Raw genomic sequence first — 23,497 nt, forward strand, 5'->3', positions numbered from 1 at the left:
ACATCTCACTTTTCTCAGCTTTTGGGAATCTAAAAAATCCCTAATTAATGAGTTCTTTTCCAGTCGGTGATAAGCTTCTCGCGCGGATTCAGCTAAGCCCCCCTCCCATTCATTTCATATACAAATCTATGCTGAATGTCTGCAATCACAATAGGCCTTGGAGTGCAGGCTGGAGGCGCTCCGCGTTGTTCTTGTCATCCAGATGGATTCTGCTTCCTGCTTTAACACAGGCGGATTAACTCCTGCGGGGCGGCCTGCGTCCTGATGTAGGATATCCGACTTCCTGGGTCCCGTCCTTCAAGGAAGGGAAAGGTCTGTCCTTGATATTTTCAAAATCGGCCTTCTAGACTTCCTGCTGCGGAAGCAGTGCTGCAGTATAAAGCAGTGGGGAAGAGATGTGGATTTCACACTACCTTACTAAGGTGGAGCCACTGCTATGTGCTAAAGAGCTGGCAAAAGGTTGGTTCCATAAGGGGGTGGTCCTCTAGTAGTGCCCCCAGGGTAGATGGAGACTGGATAGGGGCCTCTAGGCTGGCCCTAAGACTCATGACCATGAGCTGTTCCTTATCTCAGAGGTAGGCTTGATGGTAGCCAAGTCCGAGCCCCCAGCGTGCCCTAACTCCTGTCCGAGCCCTGATCTTACTCCACCGCTCCCACACCCTTGGGGTGCGCCGGAAAACACAAAGACAAACCCCCACAAAATAACACGGACAGGGGTGAACGGAAACTCGTACACACAGGAAAGACAAGATGTGTACTGGGGTGCAACGCAAAAGGGAAGAAGGAACGTTCACACCACTCAGAAGCGCAGCACGGATCACCATACACAGGAAAAGCACCAATATCGGGAGCACTGGAGTATAACTGAAGCTATCATCGGCACCTCCTGGAAGGAGGCAGTGCCTTAAATAAGGAAGTAACAGCTGCACTTGGCAATCAGCAACCTGAGCACTTAGGTCCTACTCAGCAGACTGCTTAGTAGGACCTAACTCCTGCAGAGCTGAAGATCAGTGAACCTGAATCAGTCGACGTCCGGCTCTGGCTGAACACTCCAGAAGCCTCAGGTTGCTTGTCAGACTCTGCAGTGTGAATAGAGTCTGATGCCACAGTGTCAGCAGGTATGTGCACATCGCATGACAACTGCCCATACACACGACAGCAAAATTACCAAACTATTATTTTCAGTGGGACTGGCTGACTATTTTATGTATATGGGGACCTTCAACTCTCTCCGATGAATTATGTTGGTGTAAAGAAGTTCCCTGCTGCCAGAGATGTCTCCACCACCAGCAGCTTACTCCAGCCTCATTATGACGTCATGCATGCTCAGATAAGCTGAGCGTGAACGTGTGTGGTGGTCTTGGGAGGAATAGCTGCTGGCTGATAAGCTATCAAAGATATATGAGCCCCTATAGGCTACAATAAAGTGGTTACTTGTCTACCTGATCAGAGGACATTTTAGGGTCACATTTCCATGCAGTCCTGACTCTTTTTGGATTCAGGAACTACCCAGTGAGAGAATTTTTAATGGAGTGCACTCCTTTGGCCCTTTGTTTGGCACTTCGGTGATAGCAGTCACCCTTTATATGATCTCCTTAAACGGGTTGTCCACTACTTTGACATTGATGGCCTATCCTACAATAGGTCATCAATGTCTGATCGCCCAGGGTCCGACACTCCGCACCCCTCCCAATCAGCTGTTCTTGGCCCAGGAGGCAGAAGGCAGCCAGAAATGCTTAATTCCGGAGCTGCTCCATCTTCTGATAGTGGCCGTAGCTGGGAACTGCACATCCGCATCCCATTCTAATCAATAGGAGGTGGATATGCAGTACCCGGAGGCCGCCACTATCAGAAGACAGAGCAGCTCCGGAACTGAGCATTTTTGGCTTCCTGCTGCCGCCGGGTGTGGGGTGTCAGATATTGATTACCCATCCTAAGTATAGGCCATCAATGTCAAAGTAGCGGACAACCCCTTTTAAAATAATCCTAAAAGGATTAAAGAGGAAAATGTCACTACTCTGTCAGTAATGTCAGCGTTCGTGGAGGTCCAATGTTCAAGAATGTTCTTCGTGGAGGACCCAAAAGCCTATGGAGTTCATTTAGTAATGTGTAATGCTTCCTTTCTCCTGTGGAGGCGCTACAGGATAATTGAAGAGTGCGTAGAGTCTAACTAATTCCTATAAATCTGGTGATCACCTCATCATCAGGAGACCCTTCTAATGAAGAAAGCATTGACCACCCGTTTAGGAAAAGCCTAGCTCTTTCGATCACCTCATCATCAGGAGACCCTTCTAATGAAGAAAGCATTGACCACCCATTTAGGAAAAGCCTAGCTCTTTTTCGATCACCTCATGATCAGGAGACCCTTCAAATGAAGAAAACATTGACCACCCGTTTAGGACAAGCCTAGCTCCTTTTCGATCACCTCATCATCAGGAGACCCTTCTAATGAAGAAAGCATTGACCCCCGTTTAGGAAAAGACTAGCTCCTTTTCGATCACATCATCAGGAGACCCTTCTAATGAAGAAAGCATTGACCACCCATTTAGGACAAGCCTAGCTCCTTTTCGATCACCTCATCATCAGGAGACCCTTCTAATGAAGAAAGCATTGACCACCCATTTTGGGAAAGCCTAGCTCTTTTTCGATCACCTCATGAGCAGGAGACCCTTCTAATGAAGAAAGCATTGACCACTCGTTTAGGAAAAGCCTAGCTCTTTTTCGATCACCTCATCATCAGGAGACCCTTCTAATGAAGAAAGCATTGACCACCCGTTTAGGAAAAGCCTAGCTCTTTTTCGATCACCTCATGATCAGGAGACCCTTCTAATGAAGAAAGCATTGACCACCCGTTTAGGGAAAGCCTAGCTCTTTTTCATGAATGATGGACTACATATCAGAATAGCTTCAGAATTAAACATTGCGCCTTTCATCTCATCACGTAATTGCAAAATCCGATTAACTTAATAAAAAATGATATTATTCTTCAGTCGGAATAATATCCAAATCCCGTGAAGCTTTTCATTGTGGACATATCTTCCTCCGACGGAGCCTCAGCCACCCAGACATAATGCACAGTAAGTCAGGTTCCTAAACATGTCATTACAAGTCAATCATGGCTCTGACAATCATCCGATTCTCCCCACCACCCACCGAGCTTCATTTCTGGGCTTCTTCATTAGCCCCGGCTGGCTCGCCATAGTAGCAAGTCATTAGAACAAGTGCTTGCTCTGTTGCACACTCGGGCAAATCTAATCCTGTTAAATGAGAAGCTTGTTTTGTGTCTCCTTTTCGGCAGACGAATAACCGGTGGGGTCATCTCCTCCACGAGTCTCATTATTATTTTAACCCTAGTCTGGCAGTCAATCGGGGGCTAAGGTAATTACCAGCAAAACCCTCTATTAACGTTTTTACCTGGTAATTAGTCTTCGTTTGGAAGAGACACCTGTCGCCCTCTTTATTTCTCGCCTTCCCCATAAATAAACCCGCCACTCCACATAAGGATGTCGTTTACATTCATATATGGTGATGTATGGAAATTAATATTGTTCCTCAAAGAAGACCTTTTTTTATTTTTTGAGAGACGGGAACAGACTTCACCGTGTCGGAGAACGCTTTTGGATCTACCACCCACACACCAAGATTTTTTTTTTTCTTTAATGGTTTTGCCCTTTACTCCGTCCCTCAAACGAGATGATTCTGTTTAATTTAAGATCACAAACGTAAGCGAGGTTTTCGCGAAAGTAAAGGTCTACGACAAAGACGAACAAGGGTGGCGGGAAAGGGAAAGAGTTTCTGGTTGAAGGGTGACTATGGCTGCGGGCAAAATTCAGTCATTATAACCCTCAAAACGAAGCAACATAAGTTATTTATGAGGACAGGAGATAGACAATGTTTGCCTGGTCGCACGGGGCTCCGAGACGTTAATATTCCTTTTCATCTCCTAACCTGATCTACACGACGTGGTGCCTAATTCAAAACTGGGATTCTCAATTAAGTAATTTTTTTTGGCTTTCCAAAAAGGGTTGAGAATGAAGGTGGCAGAGATCGTGAGGAGCAGGTTGGCTTTCATATATCAGGCCAAGCAATGAGTGACCTTGGCTGTGCTCTCCTACGTCATCGTACGTCGTGTCAACCACCGATCCTAAAGTGTCATTGTCTCAAAAGCATTCTTAGTTTAACTCTTCCCACTTAGGGAACTTTGTTTCTTCGTAATGACTATGACACCTTCTTCAGTCCTTATGTTCCTGTTTTTTTTCTAGTCTTGACTTCATCTTCGGATGTCCTGTAGGTCTTCTAAAGTTACCAATGGATTGGCCATAGCTGTAGATAAAGACATGAACCGCACATCGAAATGTCACACTTTGATCTAATGCCGCTAGGCAAAAATTTATGTATCTGAACATGAAGTTCTTGGTTTAACATTCTGATCAGACGGTATGAAGCCCACTGCCATGTCACGGCGAACCTCTGAGTGGGTCCCTAACTTATTTCATGCCTTAAAGGTGCGGCGCCGCCTGCCAACCATTGTCACGACAGTGCACCAGCAGGGCAGGTGACCTGGTTCCTCACAACACCAATGTTGCAAAGCTAAGCCCCATAACTCCAAACCACACTGCCCCACCGACAGAAAAACACCACAACAATGGCCAGCACAGGGCACAAGCACTCTGTGAAAGAAGCTGGCCAACCCACTTACCAATGGATTTGGCCTCAGTTATTATAACTCCTGAAATAGAGAAAGGTATTTATGAGGCCAGGAGATAGACACAGTTTGTGTAGTCGCATTGGGTTCCAAGACGTTAATTCTCCTTTTCATCTCCTAACCTGACATACAAGACATAGCACATCATTCAATGCTGGGGTGTCACGCTAGGTATGAGGGTGTATCGGGCAAATTACGATAAGAAGTGGAGGAAAAGAGGGGTGTCATGATCTGCTGCTGTGGTATCTCCCAGCTCCGGCCTGCTCATGTCAGGGGTTAATTTCTCCCTGCCTGGTTCTGGTTTCCGGGACGCTATATCTCGGTGCTGCACCTCTGGTTCAGCGCCAGTGAAAGTCTATGTCTCATAGTGTGTGCAGCTGGCTCTGTTAAGGTACCCGATCTGTCCTGCCATGCACCCTCTGAAGTCTAAACTGTGTCTGTCTGTCCTCCCACAGTCCCGTCCTGCTTGTCATACCTTTGTTTGTAGTTTGGACTTCCCGGTACTTGACTTGCGCTCTCATCCCTGGCTCTGTCTCTCCTCCTTTGGCTTTGTCTATTAGCGTTCGGCTCCTGACCCCTTTGCTTGCTTCTGACTAGGAGTTCGTTCACCCCTTTGTTTTGACTTCCTGTTGCTGACTCGGCTCTCTGACTACTCTGCTGCCACCTTGTGGTGACTTTGCTGTACTACACCACGTCACGTCTTAGTACAGCGTGGCATTACTCTGCTGCCACCTTGTGGTGACTCCGCTGTACTACTCTGGGCCACGTCTTAGTGCAGCGTGACAAGGGGAATCTTCCGCTTGCCCCTGGGTCCCCTGACATCCCTAGATAGGTTCCGCACCTATGCGCCAAGCAAGATACCTAGACCCTGGCTGATTCTGAAATGGTTTAGACTTACCATTGTGCTCCCCAAGCCATGGTGGAAGCCATCTTGGAAGTTAGAAGAGATAGTAGGAGGAAAACAGAAGGCACGAGGTAGGGTGACTATACATGTACAATGTATGGTAATTTTCCAGTCTTGATGTGGAGGATTGTTTTAACCTCCACTAATCAAATTTAACATGGGGAACACGGACATTTTTGTAATATACCTGTTTTTCAGCTCTGTAGCGAGGGGCTAGGACCTATCAGATGAACAACACTACATTTTAAGCTATAAAAATGATACATACTTGCAATACCTTTTCTTACCAGATGGTGTGCTGTTGAGATTGACTTTGTCAGGTATGAGTAGCACTGTTTTCCTACATCACCATCTAGTGGTTGGAAGAGTCAGCGCACTATTTTAGCTTACTAGCATCTGGCGGAGGTTGCCGTTTCTCCTGTTTCCTCTCCTCCTAAATAAATGAGATTCGGATACAGCAATGCAGCAGAACGTTATACTGTATCTGACATTTCCAGTTCGCAGTGAGAAGTTTCCTATTTCCCCCCCAGTAACTAATGTAGAAATTCCTTTAGTTTCTGTGTCATTTCGTAGAGAATTTTTCAAAAAAAAAAATTTCAGGCGTATATCTCTCCAGGCGGGCGGCCATCCAATATATTTTCTGCTATTTATGCCTTACTGCCTGAATCTATTGCATTGTCAATAAAAGCCGTTTTGCTAAAACCAACAGCAGTTACATTGCGTGAAAACACAAGATTACAGAGCGGCCGGCGCCCCTCCCCCCCCTCCTCTTCTGCTGCCGAAATCTCCAAGCACATTTCAATTTATACCGTTCTCCATCCTTCATCCAAATGACTTTCTTGTCACATTGAAGACAGGTAGAAAGTTACTGAATTCCGGGTGATTATTAAATGCGAAAATCGAATGTGAGAACAGAAAAAAAGCCCAAAAAGGACATAAAAATGTAAAAAAAAGAAGAAGAATGGGTTACAAACAACATAAAGATGTATGATGACTGGTGGTCCGATCACTGGGACCACCAATAATCACAAGTACGAGGTACCTAAGCATCAAGTGCGACTGTGTCAGTAGTGAGCATGTGCGACCACTGCTCCACCAGTGATGGTCGCACATGCTCACAACATATTCCTTCCCACCAGTGGTGGTCACACATGCTCACAACATATTCCTTCCCACCAGCGGTGGTCGCACATGCTCACAACATATTCCTTCCCACCAGCGGTGGTCGCACATGCTCACAAGATATTCCTTCCCACCAGCGGTGGTCGAACATGCTCACAACATATTCCTTCCTACCAGTGGTGGTCGCACATGCTCACAACATATTCCTTCCCACCAGCAGTGGTCGCAGATGCTCACAACATATTCCTTCCCACCAGTGGTGGTCGCACATGCTCACAACATATTCCTTCCCACCAGCGGTGGTCGAACATGCTCACAACATATTCCTTTCCACCAGTGGTGGTCGCACATGCTCACAACATATTCCTTCCCACCAGTGGTGGTCACACATGCTCACAACATATTCCTTCCCACCAGCGGTGGTCGCACATGCTCACAACATATTCCTTCCCACCAGTCGTGGTCGCACATGCTCACAACATATTCCTTCCCACCAGTGGTGGTCACACATGCTCACAACATATTCCTTCCCACCAGTGGTGGTCACACATGCTCACAACATATTCCTTCCCACCAGTGGTGGTCGCACATGCTCACGACATATTCCTTCCCACCAGCGGTGGTCGCACATACTCACAACATATTCCTTCAAGCAGGAGATTTTGAGCCTCGGGATTGGGGAAACTCAGCAGCAGGACCCCCAGCAATCAGATATTTATCAACTAAATTGGTTGTACAAAAATTGAAAAACTTGACCACAAAAGACATAAAATTTGTTCACAAGAGCTGCAATACCACATCTGACCTGTGCACATTTGTGGCGCTCTTTTTGGAAGAAAGCAAACAGATATTACAAATGAGACGCCGACTCCAACTTACTCATTTCGATGGCTGGGTTGCGTCCTCCCCCCATACCCTGCAGCCGTCCATGTGTGCTCTCTCCTTCCCTCTGGGAATACGCTTAAGGTGCGTACACGCACACATTCCCTCCTCTTGGACTTGTGTGACATTTCCCGGAAATGCCCCAGCCTACGGCTGAGAGGCACTGAGTATTTAAGGCACCCTCCCATTAGGGAAGGTGCCTGCGCAATGCTCCTAGTTAGTCTATTAGCTACTTGCTCCTGTCCCATCAACTGTGCCTAGGTCCGCCTTCCCATACCTATGTGTCCCTGCCGTGCCCAACATACCTGTCCGTACCCACCTGCTTGTCTGCCTCAGTCATCCCGCCTGTACCTGCCTGCACATGAGTCCGTACCTGCGTCTGTCTCCTCTCCTGGGGGTCAGCTACCGCAGTTCCGGTCACTGCCTTGGAAGTGGTACTTGACGTCTGCCTCGCGGCGGAGCGCTTAGTTAAGCCCCTCCCACTATAGGGTAAGCCCAGGTTTTCCCTGTGGTCCAGTGGGTCATTTATCGCACGCCGCCTCAACAACATCCGCAGGTAGCAAGAGTGGACCCACTTGGCCCTTCTACTGTAAATTGGCACAAATTTCATGGGGACTGTAAGTTTTCCTTATTGACGACTCAAAAAAAAAAAAAAGCAAAACTACAAAAAGTTTACATTTTTGAGAAAAATTTTTTTGTAAAATTCCCCCACAAACTTGGAAGTTTTTAAGTGTGTCTGCTCATGGTAATGAAACGCTGTCTAGTGCTCTAGAGACTGGTTAAAAAAAAATGTCCCCTTTATACAGAAGCCAAAAACTCTTAACACAGTCATTTCCTTGAAAGAAGGGAAAATTGTCCTCGGTCAGTCGCGATTCTGAAAAGCCATAATAAACACGAGAGACAAGAGCCTCGTAAATGTCCTTAATCTTCTCTGCTGTAGCCGAGACCTCAGGCCCAAATACATAATTGTGTGTTACCTCCTCTGAAAGAGAGAGTCACCATATACAGTACAGACCAAAAGTTTGGACACACCTTCTCATTCAAAGAGTTTTCTTTATTTTCAGGACTCTGAAAATTGTAGATTCACATTGAAGGCATCAAAACTATGAATTATCACATGTGGAATGAAATACTTAAAAAAGTGTGAAACAACTGAAAATATGTCTTATATTCTAGGATCTTCACCTTTTGCTTTGATTACTACTTTGCTCACTCTTGGCATTCTCTTGATGAGCTTCAAGAGGTAGTCACCGGAAATGGTTTTCCAACAGTCGTGAAGGAGTTCCCAGAGATGCTTAGCACTTGTTGGCCCTTTTGCCTTCACTCTGCGGTCCAGCTCACCCCAAACCATTTCGATTGGGTTCAGGTCTGGTGACTGTGGAGGCCAGGTCATCTGGCGTAGCACCCATCACTCTCCTTCTTAGTCAAATAGCCCTTACACAGCCTGGAGGTGTGTTTGAGGTCATTGTCCTGTTGAAAAATAAATGATGGTTCAACTAAACGCAAACCGGATGGAATAGCACGCCGCTGCAAGATGCTGTGGTAGCCATGCTGGTTCTGTATGCCTTCAATTTTTATTAAATCCCCAACAGTGTCACCAGTAAAGCCTCCCCCCACACCATCACACCTCCTCCTCCATACTTCACGGTGGGAACCAGCCATGTAGAGTCCATCCATTCACCTTTTCTACAAAGACACGGTGGTTGGATCCAAAGATCTCAAATTTGGACTCATCAGACCCAAGCACAGATTTCCACTGGTCTAATGTCCATTCCTTGTGTTCTTTAGCCCAAACAAGTCTCTTCTGCTTGTTGTCTGTCCTTAGCAGTGGTTTCCTAGCAGCTATTTTACCATGAAGGCTGCTGCACAAAGTCTACTCTTAACAGATGTTCTAGAGATGAAAAAGTGTGTCCAAACTTTTGGTCTGTACTGTATGTGACATGAGAAATACACAACATACAGTGCACCATACCGGAGGAAAACCAACCACTACACAGCAATAGTAAGATATAGATAAGAAGCCAGGACACGGGCGCTGCTGATAGTAACCGGCCAAAGGATGGACAATGCGGTAAAGATTCCTTGGTAAGATATTCAGGCAACGTGTTTCAATACCAGATTACTACCTATATACAAGAATTAACAAAAGAATGATCCAAAGTACTATATACAAGAATATAACTTCTATAATACTATGACTCATATGTGCAAGAATATAACTACTATAACTATAATACTGCCCCTATGTACAAGAATATAACTACTATAATACTGCCCCTATGTGCAAGAATATAACTACTATAATACTGCCCCCTATGTACAAAAATATAACTACTATAATACTGCTCCTATATACAAGAATATAACTACTATAATACTGCCCCCTATGTACAAGAATATAACTAATATAATACTGCCCCCTATGTACAAGAATATAACTACTATAATACTGCCCCCTATGTACAAGAATATAACTACTATAATACTGCCCCTATATACAAGAATATAACTACTATAATACTGCCCCCTATGTACAAGAATATAACTACTATAATACTGCCCCCTATGTACAAGAATATAACTACTATAATACTGCTCCCTATGTACAAGAATATAACTACTATAATACTGGTCTCCTATGTACAAGAATATAACTACTATAATACTGCCCTCTATGTACAAGAATATAACTACTATAATACTGCCCCCTATGTACAAGAATATAACTACTATAATACTGCCCTCTATGTACAAGAATATAACTACTATAATACTGGTCTCCTATGTACAAGAATATAACTACTATAATACTGCCCCTATGTACAAGAATATAACTACTATAATACTGCCCCTATGTACAAGAATATAACTACTATAATACTGCCCCTATGTACAAGAATATAACTACTATAATACTGCCCCTATGTACAAGAATATAACTACTATAATACTGCTCCTATGTACAAGAATATAACTACTATAATACTGCCCCTATATACAAGAATATAACTACTATAATACTGCCCCTATGTACAAGAATATAACTACTATAATACTGCCCCTATGTACAAGAATATAACTACTATAATACTGCTCCTATGTACAAGAATATAACTACTATAATACTGTCCCCTATGTACAAGAATATAACTCCTATAATACTGCCCCTATGTACAAGAATATAACTACTATAATACTGCCCCTATGTACAAGAATATAACTACTATAATACTGCCCCCTATGTACAAGAATATAACTACTATAATACTGTCCCCTATGTACAAGAATATAACTACTATAATACTGCCACTATGTACAAGAATATAACTACAATAATACTGCTCCCTATATACAAGAATATAACTACTATAATACTGCCCCCTATATACAAGAATATAACTACTATAATACCGCCCCTATGTACAAGAATATAACTACTATAATACTGCCCCTATGTACAAGAATATAACTACTATAATACTGCCCCTATGTACAAGAATATAACTACTATAATACTGCCCCTATGTACAAGAATATAACTACTATGATACTGTCCCCTATGTACAAGAATATAACTACTATAATACTGCCCCTTTGTACAAGAATATAACTACAATAATACTGCCCCCTATATACAAGAATATAACTACTATAATACTGCCCCCTATATACAAGAATATAACTACTATAATACTGCCCCCTATATACAAGAATATAACTACTATAATACTGCCCCCTATATACAAGAATATAACTACAATAATACTGCCCCCTATATACAAGAATATAACTACTATAATACTGCCCCCTATATACAAGAATATAACTACTATAATACTGCCCCCTATATACAAGAATATAACTACTATAATACTGCCCCCTATATACAAGAATATAACTACTATAATACCGCCCCTATGTACAAGAATATAACTACTATAATACTGCTCCTATGTACAAGAATATAGCTACTATAATACTGCCCCTATGTACAAGACTATAACTACTATAATACTGCCCCTATGTACAAGAATATAGCTACTATAATACTGCCCCCTGTGTACAAGAATATAACTACTATAATACTGCCCCCTGTGTACAAGAATATAACTACTATAATACTGCCCCTATGTACAAGAATATAACTACTATAATACTGCCCCTATGTACAAGAATATAACTACTATAATACTGCCCCCTGTGTACAAGAATATAACTACTATAATACTGCTCCTATGTACAGGAATATAACTACTATAATACTGCCCCTATGTACAAGAATATAACTACTATAATACTGCCCCTATGTACAGGAATATAACTACTATAATACTGCCCCTATGTACAAGAATATATCTACTATAATACTGCCCCTATGTACAAGAATATAACTACTATAATACTGCCTCTATGTACAAGACTATAACTACTATAATACTGCCTCTATGTACAAGAATATAACTACTATAATACTGCCCCTATGTACAAGAATATAACTACTATAATACTGCCCCTATGTACAGGAATATAACTACTATAATACTGCCCCTATGTACAAGAATATATCTACTATAATACTGCCCCTATGTACAAGAATATAACTACTATAATACTGCCTCTATGTACAAGACTATAACTACTATAATACTGCCCCTATGTACAAGAATATAACTGCTATAATACTGCCCCTAGTGGTGAAGAATATTTATATCTCAGATAATATAATTTTCTATTGTTATATATATTTTACAAGTGCTGATTTTCTTTCTTGATGGATCCAGTCAGTAAATGAATAACATTTAGCTTTTTGGTAATTACGTTACATGCCTTAATCCTTGTCAAATTAAAAAGGAAACACGCGCTTTATCTTCCTGCGAAGCCCCAATTATAGATAGTGGCGCTAAACAGCATTTGCATGTAGCAGAATGTTCCCCCGGAGACACATTTTATTTTAATGTCATTTTCTCTTTGGTCCGAGTTCCACCAGTGAATTACGACTCATTCTTCGCCGGTTTTGTATTTAATGCGTTGCTTAACAGATTTTTCTACCAGACAGAGGACATTCAGGTCACACACTGAGCGCTAAATGGGAGCCCGAGCTTTTAATATCGATTGAGAAGAATTTCTCCCAAAAATAAAGAAATATTAGTCCATAGGAGTGCAATTCTTTACTTTTCAGGTTTTCTAGCTCACTTAAAGGAGAGTTTTCACTGGATTTTTTTTCATTAAACTGAGTGCCTGTTCCAGTAGTCACTGTTCCACAGATTCTGGATCACTTTTTCTTTTTCTTTTGGGCCCCTCCATTCCAGAGTTATGCCCCCGTAAACAAAGATACAAGTTTCCCATTTCACCAACTAGGCGCAACCTACAATCCATTCTGTGCGCTTTTTTCTCACCGCTGGCCAATCAAATAATGGCCACACCCACAGAGATGCCCAGTTGGCTGATGGGAAAATGTGCACATTTTTTACCGAGGGGCATAACTTTGGAATGGAAGTGCACAGAAGAAAAAGGAAAACTGTTCTGGAATCAGAGGAGCGGCACGAATTGGAGGGAATTAAAATTTAATTTTAAAAAGTCCAGTTAACGGTCCCCTTTAAACGCTACTACCACTACTGTGCCAATATAGCGCCTCTCTTGGCCTTCACAAGGGGGAGCTTGTTATGTGAACTCAATGGATGCAATGTAAATACATAGACTATAGACTTCTCTTAGTGGTGACTCCTGGTGGAGGTTCAGTGGTAATGTTTTTTTCATAACCACGCCCAATTTTCTAAGCCCCTCCCCTTTGCTGTCGCTTTAACTTTCACCTGTGCGTTTTGACTGAAATCTGCAGTAATAGCTGCTTCCCTGGTGCTTTTTGCAGCTACTCGGTGCAGTGTTTCAGTAGTGCAGCCTCAGGCTTTGGGCCTGTAGCTTTAAGTGCTTATATCTCAGCCTAGGAATAAAATATTGAAATGCGGTTTTCACATTTGGGCAGGGTAACGTTATTGTGAGAAGGGATCCTAAATTTTACTTATAGCGGCCTCTTTCATTACTGGCTGTCGGAAGTAATTTCTTTAAACGCCTGCCAGTAAATATATATTTCGGCATTTGGCAGCGCCCCGGACAGCTGGCAAGAATGAATCTGTCTCTCGCCTGCACCCGACAGATATATATCCTTTATTTGTAATAGCTACTGTATCTCGGTGGCTTCCCGCCAAGCGCATGGACCAGGCCGTATCCGCAGCCGGCGCGCTGAAACGCAGCCAAACCACTGGGCATCTAATTAGCTCCTTCACACTCGGCAGACTTCACTCCTTGATAGAGGACACCTCGCAGGCTGAAGACACTTGAATAATCTGATCATAAGGAGAATTCACTCCATCCCCCCCCTTCCCAAATAAAGGGTGGCGGAGTTGTGTAAAGTTTCTCCGTTATTACCGGCTGTAGTGGGGTCCGCGGTGCGGGCTGATGTTCGGGGGGGCTGGGAATAATTAATGCCACGTTCTCCGCTCACTCATCAAGGTCACACCAGAAAAGAGACAAAAAAGAGACTATGGGGGACCGGGAATGGCTTCCTCTACATATAGGGGTCACTCCCAGAATTGTGGGGTTACTTACAATCAGACATGGCCCTGAGGAATATGCTGTGTGGTCTATCGCGTGTGATGTGTATCTAAGCCTGTCATTCCTAACCTGGGTATCTAAGCCTCCTGTGTGTGACATTGTGCTGATTTTAAGTGGGGTATCTAAGGCTATAATTTGTGATACTCTGAATCTATATCTAATTCTCCCATGTGTACCCTGCTGATTAGATGGCATACCGGAACCTCATGTGTGATACTCTGAGTCAGTGTATCTAATCTTATAAAAATTAGGCTTGTCACCATATAATGCAATGTAACACAAAAGAAAATTGTACTGCTGAGCTGTGTATCTAATTCTCTCCTGTGTGATAGTCTGCTGAGCTGTTGTATCTAATCCCATCATGTGTGATACTGTCTGCTGAGCTGTGTATCTAATCCTATTCTGTGTAATATCGTCAGCTGAGCCGTGTATCTAATCCTATCCTGTGTGATACTGTTTGATGAGCTGTGTATCTAATCCTCTCCTGTGTGATACTATCTGCTGAGCTGTGTATCTAATCCTATCCTGTGTGATACTGTCTGCTGAGCTGTGTATCTAATCCTATCCTGTGTGATACTGTTTGATGAGCTGTGTATCTAATCCTCTCCTGTGTGATACTGTCTGCTGAGCTGTGTATCTAATCCTCTCCTGTGTGATACTGTCTGCTGAGCTGTGTATCTAATCCTCTCCTGTGTGATACTGTCTGCTGAGCTGTGTATCTAATCATCTCCTGTGTGATACTGTTTGCTGAGCTGTGTATCTAATCCTATCCTGTGTGATACTGTCTGCTGAGCTGTGTATCTAATCCTCTCCTGTGTGATACTGTCTGCTGAGCTGTGTATCTAATCCTCTCCTGTGTGATACTGTCTGCTGAACTGGGTATATAATCATCTCCTGTGTGATACTGTTTGCTGAGCTGTGTATCTAATCCTATCCTGTGTGACATTGTCAGATGAACTGTGTATCTAATCCTATCCTGTGTGATACTGTTTGCTGAGCTGTGTATCTAATCCTATCCTGTGTGATACTGTATGCTGGGCTGATGTATCTAATCCTATCCTGTGTGATACTGTCTGCTGGGCTGATGTATCTAATCCTATCCTGTATGATACTGTCTGCTGAGCTGGGTATCTAATCCTATCCTGTGTGATACTGTCTGCTGAGCTATGTATCTAATCCTATCCTGTGTGATACTGTCTGATGAGCTGTGTATCTAATCCTATCCTGTGTGATACTGTCTGATGAGCTGTGTATCTAATCCTATCATGTGTGATACAGTCTGCTAAGCTGTGTATCTAATCTGCTCCTGTGTGATATTGTCTCAGTAGACAGTATCACACTTGATAGGATTAGATACACAGCTCAACAGAAATGATCACACACAAGACTGGCTTAGATACACAGCTCAGCAGACAGTATCACACAAAAAGATTAGATACACGGCTCAGCAGACAGTATCATGCTATGCGATTAGAAACATGGCTCAGCAGATAGTATCACACAAAAGGATTAGATACACAGCTCAGCAGACAGTATCACACATGATGGAATTAGATACACGGCTCAGCAGACAGTATCACACATGATGGAATTAGATACACGGCTCAGCAGACAGTATCACACATGATGGAATTAGATACACGGCTCAGCAGACAGTATCACACATGATGGAATTAGATACACGGCTCAGCAGACGGTATCACACATAAAAGGATTAGATACATGGCTTAGCAGACAGTATCACACATGATTGGATCAGATACACAGCTCATAAGACAGTATCACACAGGATAGGATTAGATACATGGCTGAGCAGAAATGATTGTGTATGAGATTGGCTTAGATACACGGCAGTATCGGCCGCCCCTGTAATGCCGCCTTGTGCTTCTTCCCTGCAGCCGGACGAGCTGACCAACGCCCTGGAGATCAGTAACATCGTCTTCACCAGCATGTTCTCCCTGGAGATGCTCCTGAAGCTCCTCGCTTTTGGAATCTTCGGCTACATCAAGAATCCGTACAACATCTTTGACGGGATCATCGTGGTCATCAGGTGAACGCTGCGCTCTAATTTATCGGGTGCACTGTCACTTTAAATCCTGTCTCTTCCTCAGATACATAAATTCTTAGTCATTGGTCACATTCTATTCAAACGTGCACGAAACATTTAAAGGAACAGTCCATGGACTATCGCGGTCTGAGGGGGTGGAGCACGACAGATCTCTGATGGTCCCCATTTATCAAAACTTAAAGTTCCCTTTAAGAACATAATTAAAGGGGTACTCCCATCTCCAAAATCCTATCCCAATATGTATTAATATTAGCAAATACCTCTAATTAGAAATGTAGTATAGTTCTCCTGATTAGCTATGCCTCTTACCTCATGTGCAGGGCATTGCAGCCTAGGTATCCAGGGTTATGTCTTCTCATATAGTGACAGTTTGTTACTTGTGATCGTAACCATGGATACCTATGCTGCAGTGCCCTGCACATGAGGTAAGAGACATGGCTAATCAGGAGGACTATACTACATTTCTAATTGGAGGTATTTGCTTATATTAATACATATCTGGTAAGATTTTAGAGATGGGAATATCCCTTTAAGCCCCATATTTTGAGGATTGAGAGCAGAGCAGCCTTCAATATTACCCTGAATGACATTTTTCTCTTCTGCTGCCACATTGACCCCTCAATTCGCTAAAAAGATTGTCTCTCCCAGGAAAGTCAATACTTATTTTCTGCGACTCAAGCAGATGCCAGGCACCGATTACTCAGCCGCATGCATTTTAAATGAAACTGGCTTCTTAAATTGATTCCCTCGTTAGGAAAACTCCGGCCTTCCCACATAGGTGGAATCCCCTCGCTGTATGTCACACGGCTGACCCTGCGTGACAATGGAGAACACTTGGTGATGAAATCCAGAAAGATTTCACTGATACCAGTGCTGCCAGTGTCACGACCCTTAAAGGAATTATCCAAAATCATCCGAGATCAGTTTTACTTTTTTTATTTATAGAAAAAGTAATCATTTCATGGCATTAGATAATGTTTTCTAGAGTTGCTCTTTAAAAAAAATCAAAATTAGTTTTGGCAAACTTTTATCAACTGCAGTACCATTTCTCACCACTTTGAAATTTCAGACGTTTTCCATAGACCATAATGAAACAGCGCCCCCCAGTATATTTTCTGTTTGATTTATTTTTAAGAACTTAACATTTACAGGAAAAGCTACACTTAAAACCATTCAATTTATTTTAGAAATATACTTGATGCCTTCAGATTAGGTTTTTGCTCTCCTCACTCATTATTTTCCTGTACATAACGGGATGATATTACTAGTTAAGAAGCTGTATTTTTTCAAGAATAATAAAGAAATAATTTCAGGCCATTATATAATATATTCTGTCGTTTTTTTTTTCTTTTTTTTCTACAAAACAAGTTTTTGGAAACTTTTCTCACCTGCAGTACCACTTCTCACCACTTTACTTTTTTCCCAAAAATAATAAAGAAATCATTTCAGGCCATTATATAATATATTTTATTGTTCTTTTTCTCTCTTTTTTTTTTTTTTTTTATCAAAATAAGTTTTTAGAAACTTTTCTCATTTGCAGTACCACTTCTCACCACTTTGCAATTTCTAATTTTTTCCATAGACTATAATGAAACAGCGCCTCCCCAGTATATTTTCAGTTTAATTTATTTTTAAGAACTTAATATTTATAGGAAAATCTACACCTAAAACCATTCTATTTATTATACAAATATACCTGATGCCTTGAGATTAGGTGCTTGCTCTCCTTAGTCATTATTTATTTCCTGTATATAACAGGATGAAATCACTAGTTAAGAATCTTTTTTTTTCCAAAAATTATAAATAAATAATGATTTCTGGCCGTTATATAGATATATTCCATTGGTTTTTTTTCTCTCTTTTTTTTTTTTTTAATCAAAACACGTTTTTGGAAACTTTTGTCACCTGCAATACCATTTCTCACCACTCTGCAATTTCAGACTTTTTCATAGACCATAATGAAACAGCGCCCCCCAGTATGTTTTCAGTTTAATTTATTCTTAAAAACTCAATATTTATAGGAAAATCTACACCTAAAACCATTCTATATATTATAGAAATATACTTGATGCCTTAAGATTAGGTGTTTGCTCTCCTCAGTCATTATTTTCCTGTATAGAACAAGATGATATTACTAGTTGGGAATCTTTTTTTTTCCTTAAATAATAAATAATTTCACGCCGTTATATAAATATATTCTATTGTTTTTTTTCTCTTTTTTTTTTAATCAAAATAAGTTTTTAACCTTTTCTCATCTGCAGTACCATTTTTCACCACTTTGCAATTTCTAATTTTTTCCATAGACAATAATGAAACAGCGCCCCCCAGTATATTTTCAGTTTAATATTTTTTTAAGAACTGAACATTTATAGGAAAATCTACACCTAAAACCATTCTATTTATTATAGAAATATACTTGGTGCCTTGAGATTAGGCATTTGCTCTCCTCTCCTTTATGTAACGGGATGAGTTAAGAATCTTTTTTTTTTTTTCTCCAAAAATAATAAATAAATAATTTCAGGCCGTTATACAAATATACTGCTGAAAAAATAAAAGGAACACCAAAATACAAAATCCTTGTTTAAGTGTTCCCTTAATTTTTTTGAGCAGTATATATTCTATTGGTTTTTTTCTCTTCTTTTTTTATAAAAAAAAAATATTTTTTTTTTTAAACGTTTCTCACCTGCAGTACCACTTCTCACCACTTTACTTTTATTCCCAAAATTAATAAAGAAATAATTTCAGGCCGTTATATAATATATTTTATTGTTTTTTTGTTCTCTTATTTAATCAAAATAAGTTTTTAGAAACTTTTCTCACCTGCAGTACCACTTCTCACCACTTTACTTTTTTCCCCCAAAATAATAAAGAAATAATTTCAGGCTGTTATATAATAATTTTTATTGTTTTTTTTTTTCTCTTGTTTTAATGAAAATAAGTTTTTAGAAACTTTTCTTGCTTGCAGTACCACTTCTCACCACTTTGCAATTTTTTTTTTTTTATTTTCTTCATAGACCATAGTGAAACAGCGCCCCCAGTATATTTTCTCAGTTTAATTTATTTTTAAGAACTTAATGTTTATAGGAAAAGCTACACCTTGAGATTAGGTTTTTTCTCTCCTCAGTCATTATTTTCCTGCATATAACATATATACTAGATAAGAAGCTTTTGTCTTTGACCCTTAAATTATCGAACTCAACTGAGATTAATTTTACATTTTTATTGTAAATAATAAAGAAATAATTTCAGGTCATTATATCATATATTCTATTGGCTGTTTGTTTTTTTAAATCAAAACGAGTTTTTGGAAACTTTTGTCACCTGCAGTACCACTTCTCACCACTTTACGATTTATTATTTTTTTCATATACTTTCATGAAAGAGCGCCACCACCAATGAATTCTAAGAACAAAACGTCTGCTGGAAATCTTTGGAATATATTTAATGTTAAGAGATTGATTAATAGGTCATTTCTTGATATAGATTTATTTATGCTATACTCAGTCTTTATTCTACTATGTATCGGAATGATATTAGTAATTAAGGTTTGGTTGTTGACACTTCAAGGAAATAGCCAAAATATTTTTTTTTTCTTAAAGAATGTAATAATTTCAGCCCATTATATAATATATTATGGTCCTACTTTTCTTTTTTTTAACCAAAAGGAGTTGTAGACGTTCGTCACCTGCAGTACCACTTCTCACCACTTTATAAATCATGAATTTTTTCATAGGCTTTCATGAAACAGCGCCACCACCGATGAATTTAGGTCATTTTTTTTTATTTTTTTTTTTAATTTAACTTTTAAGAATTTAGGTCATATTTAAAAAGGAAATTATGAAATGCAAATTTAAGTACAAAACATTCTCGAGAACTATATTTATGAATCATTCCATCTGTTTAATGTTGTGAGAGTGGATAAAGGGCTTTGTAGTTATAGGTGTTTGCTATACCTCCAGTTTCTAACTGACCGACATTACTGGTTAAGATGCTTTTGCCGTTGCCTCATTTCACGCTGCCCATAGTGTTAAGTTGTGACTAGTGATTTGCCTGTAGGTTGCCATGATGGAGACACTTACCGCTATACTGCTTTCCCATCATTCAGTGTTTGGGAGATCATCGGACAGTCAGACGGGGGTCTGTCCGTGCTCAGAACTTTCCGTCTGCTCCGCGTGTTGAAGCTGGTCCGCTTCATGCCAGCTCTGCGCCGTCAACTGGTGGTCCTGATGAAGACCATGGACAATGTGGCCACGTTCTGCATGCTTCTCATGCTCTTCATCTTTATCTTCAGGTACTGGTTCATTTCTGCTACATCCCGATTGGCCGTCACTGCCGTCCATGCTTCTATAATATAATGTCCCATCATCCATAGCAAGAAATATCTTGGGGTATCTTGATAATAGATGTTGACTTAAGGTCCTCAACCAGCCCTTCCTCGTAGACGTCCTTCAGTCCGGCGATTGACTCATGTCCTCATGTTCTTTGCCCCTTGTAGTATTCTCGGCATGCATCTCTTCGGTTGTAAGTTTAATCTGAGGGCAGAAAATGGAGACACCATTACCGATCGGAAGAACTTCGATTCCCTTCTTTGGGCCATCGTGACAGTTTTCCAGGTAAGAACGTTCCTACAAGCCTCTACATAAGTGTCCTCACCTCAATTACCAAAATCTGATTAATAGGGCAAAAGAAAAACTGAAGACAGACTGGTTGCTAAGGCCAAGTGTGAGACAGATTGAAAATTCTATGGTTGCTAAGCGACCACAAGTCAAATATTTATATTGTCAGAAACGGAGGAAAAGGAACTTGGAGACAGTCACATCTCAGCCACCATTAGTAATCAGATTTTCGTAAAAATAATTATCCTGACAAATAAGTACTTTCCCATTGCCAAAAATGGATGTAATAAATGGATTCCCCTTCCTCAATATTTTAAGAGATGAAGGATCTTAAAGGGGTTAAATCCTCTTTACAAATGACAGCGATCAATGGTCTTCCTCTGGGGCAATATTGAGGGTCACGCATTATATGGTGCTCAGTGGCATAACTAAAATTCTATGGGCCCTGGTGCAAAATTTGGACCTGGCCTACCCTTATCTTGGTCAGACGTATGTATATTTATGTATACATTTAGTGTTCTAAATCCTATCAATACATACGAGTTGCCAGTCCCCCATTATGTAGTAATGTCCCCCATCTTGTTCTAATGTCCCCCATCCTGGCTCCTCCCTGGTAAATATGTCCCCCATTCTGGTATATACAGTTAGGTCCAGAAATATTTGGACAGTGACACAAGTTTTGTTATTTTAGCTGTTTACAAAAACATGTTCAGAAATACAATTCTATATATAATCTGGGCTGAAAGTGCACACTCCCATCTGCAATATGAGAGTTTTCACATCCAAATCGGAGAAAGGGTTTAGGAATCATAGCTCTGTAATGCATAGCCTCCTCTTTTTCAAGGGACCAAAAGTAATTGGACAAGGGACTCTAAGGGCTGCAATTAACTCTGAAGGCGTCTCCCTCGTTAACCTGTAATCAATGAAGTAGTTAAAAGGTCTGGGGTTGATTACAGGTGTGTGGTTTTGCATTTGGAAGCTGTTGCTGTGACCAGACAACATGCGGTCTAAGGAACTTTCAATTGAGGTAAAGCAGAACATCCTGAGGCTGAAAAAAAAGAAAAAATCCATCAGAGAGATAGCAGACATGCTTGGAGTAGCAAAATCAACAGTCGGGTACATTCTGAGAAAAAAGGAATTGACTGGTGAGCTTGGGAACTCAAAAAGGCCTGGGCGTCCACGGATGACAACAGTGGTGGATGATCGCCGCATACTTTCTATGGTGAAGAAGAACCCGTTCACAAAATCAACTGAAGTCCAGAACACTCTCAGTGAAGTAGGTGTATCTGTCTCTAAGTCACCAGTAAAGAGAAGACTCCATGAAAGTAAATACAAAGGGTTCACATCTAGATGCAAACCATTCATCAATTCCAAAAATAGACAGGCCAGAGTTACATTTGCTGAAAAACACCTCATGAAGCCAGCTCAGTTCTGGAAAAGTATTCTATGGACAGATGAGACCAAGATCAACCTGTACCAGAATGATGGGAAGAAAAAAGTATGGAGAAGAAAGGGAACGGCACATGATCCAAGGCACACCACATCCTCTGTAAAACATGGTGGAGGCAACGTGATGGCATGGGCATGCATGGCTTTCAATGGCACTGGGTCACTTGTGTTTATTGATGACATAACAGCAGACAAGAGTAGCCGGATGAATTCTGAAGTGTACCGGGATATACTTTCAGCCCAGATTCAGCCAAATGCCGCAAAGTTGATCGGACGGCGCTTCATAGTACAGATGGACAATGACCCCAAGCATACAGCCAAAGCTACCCAGGAGTTCATGAGTGCAAAAAAGTGGAACATTCTGCAATGGCCAAGTCAATCACCAGATCTTAACCCAATTGAGCATGCATTTCAATTGCTCAAATCCAGACTTAAGACGGAAAGACCCACAAACAAGCAAGACCTGAAGGCTGCGGCTGTAAAGGCCTGGCAAAGCATTAAGATGGAGGAAACCCAGCGTTTGGTGATGTCCATGGGTTCCAGACTTAAGGCAGTGATTGCCTCCAAAGGATTCGCAACAAAATATTGAAACTAAAAATTTTTTTTTGGGTTTGGTTTATTTGTCCAATTACTTTTGACCTCCTAAAATGTGGAGTGTTTGTAAAGAAATGTGTACAATTCCTACAATTTCTATCAGATATTTTTGTTCAAACCTTCAAATTAAACGTTACAATCTGCACTTGAATTCTGTTGTAGAGATTTCATTTCAAATCCAATGTGGTGGCATGCAGAGCCCAACTCGCCAAAATTGTGTCACTGTCCAAAGATTTCTGGACCTAACTGTATGCCCCCATCCTGGCATATACATCCCCTCATTTTGATATATATGTCCCCCATCCTAGTGTATATGTTCCCCATTCTAGCAAACATCCTGCTGTATATATAACCCCATCCTGGTAAAAATGTCCCCCATCCTGGTATATATGCCCCCATCCTGGCATATACGGTATGTCCACCATCCTGATATATGTCCCCCATCCTAGTGTATATGTTCCCCATTCTAGCCAACATCCTGGTGTATATTTAACCCCATTCTGGTAAAAATGTCCCCCATCCTGGTATATATGTCCCCATCCTAGGCC

At 41.1% G+C, this 23,497-nt stretch overlaps 1 protein-coding gene across 3 annotated transcripts in view; it reads left to right on the forward strand.

Moving 5' to 3' along the window:
- The window catches only part of CACNA1H (calcium voltage-gated channel subunit alpha1 H), a 300,253-nt gene that overhangs the window by 163,895 nt on the left and 112,861 nt on the right, over positions 1 to 23,497 (forward strand). For all 3 annotated transcript variants that reach the window (XM_075318332.1, XM_075318334.1, XM_075318333.1), the window contains 3 exons: positions 16,121 to 16,272; positions 20,396 to 20,581; positions 20,786 to 20,903. In XM_075318332.1, the coding sequence (XP_075174447.1) occupies positions 16,121 to 16,272; positions 20,396 to 20,581; positions 20,786 to 20,903 (456 nt within the window). The remainder of the gene's footprint in view (positions 1 to 16,120; positions 16,273 to 20,395; positions 20,582 to 20,785; positions 20,904 to 23,497) is intronic.

Source organism: Anomaloglossus baeobatrachus, chromosome 7, assembly GCF_048569485.1.
Source record: "Anomaloglossus baeobatrachus isolate aAnoBae1 chromosome 7, aAnoBae1.hap1, whole genome shotgun sequence".
Taxonomy (NCBI): Eukaryota; Metazoa; Chordata; class Amphibia; order Anura; family Aromobatidae; genus Anomaloglossus; species Anomaloglossus baeobatrachus.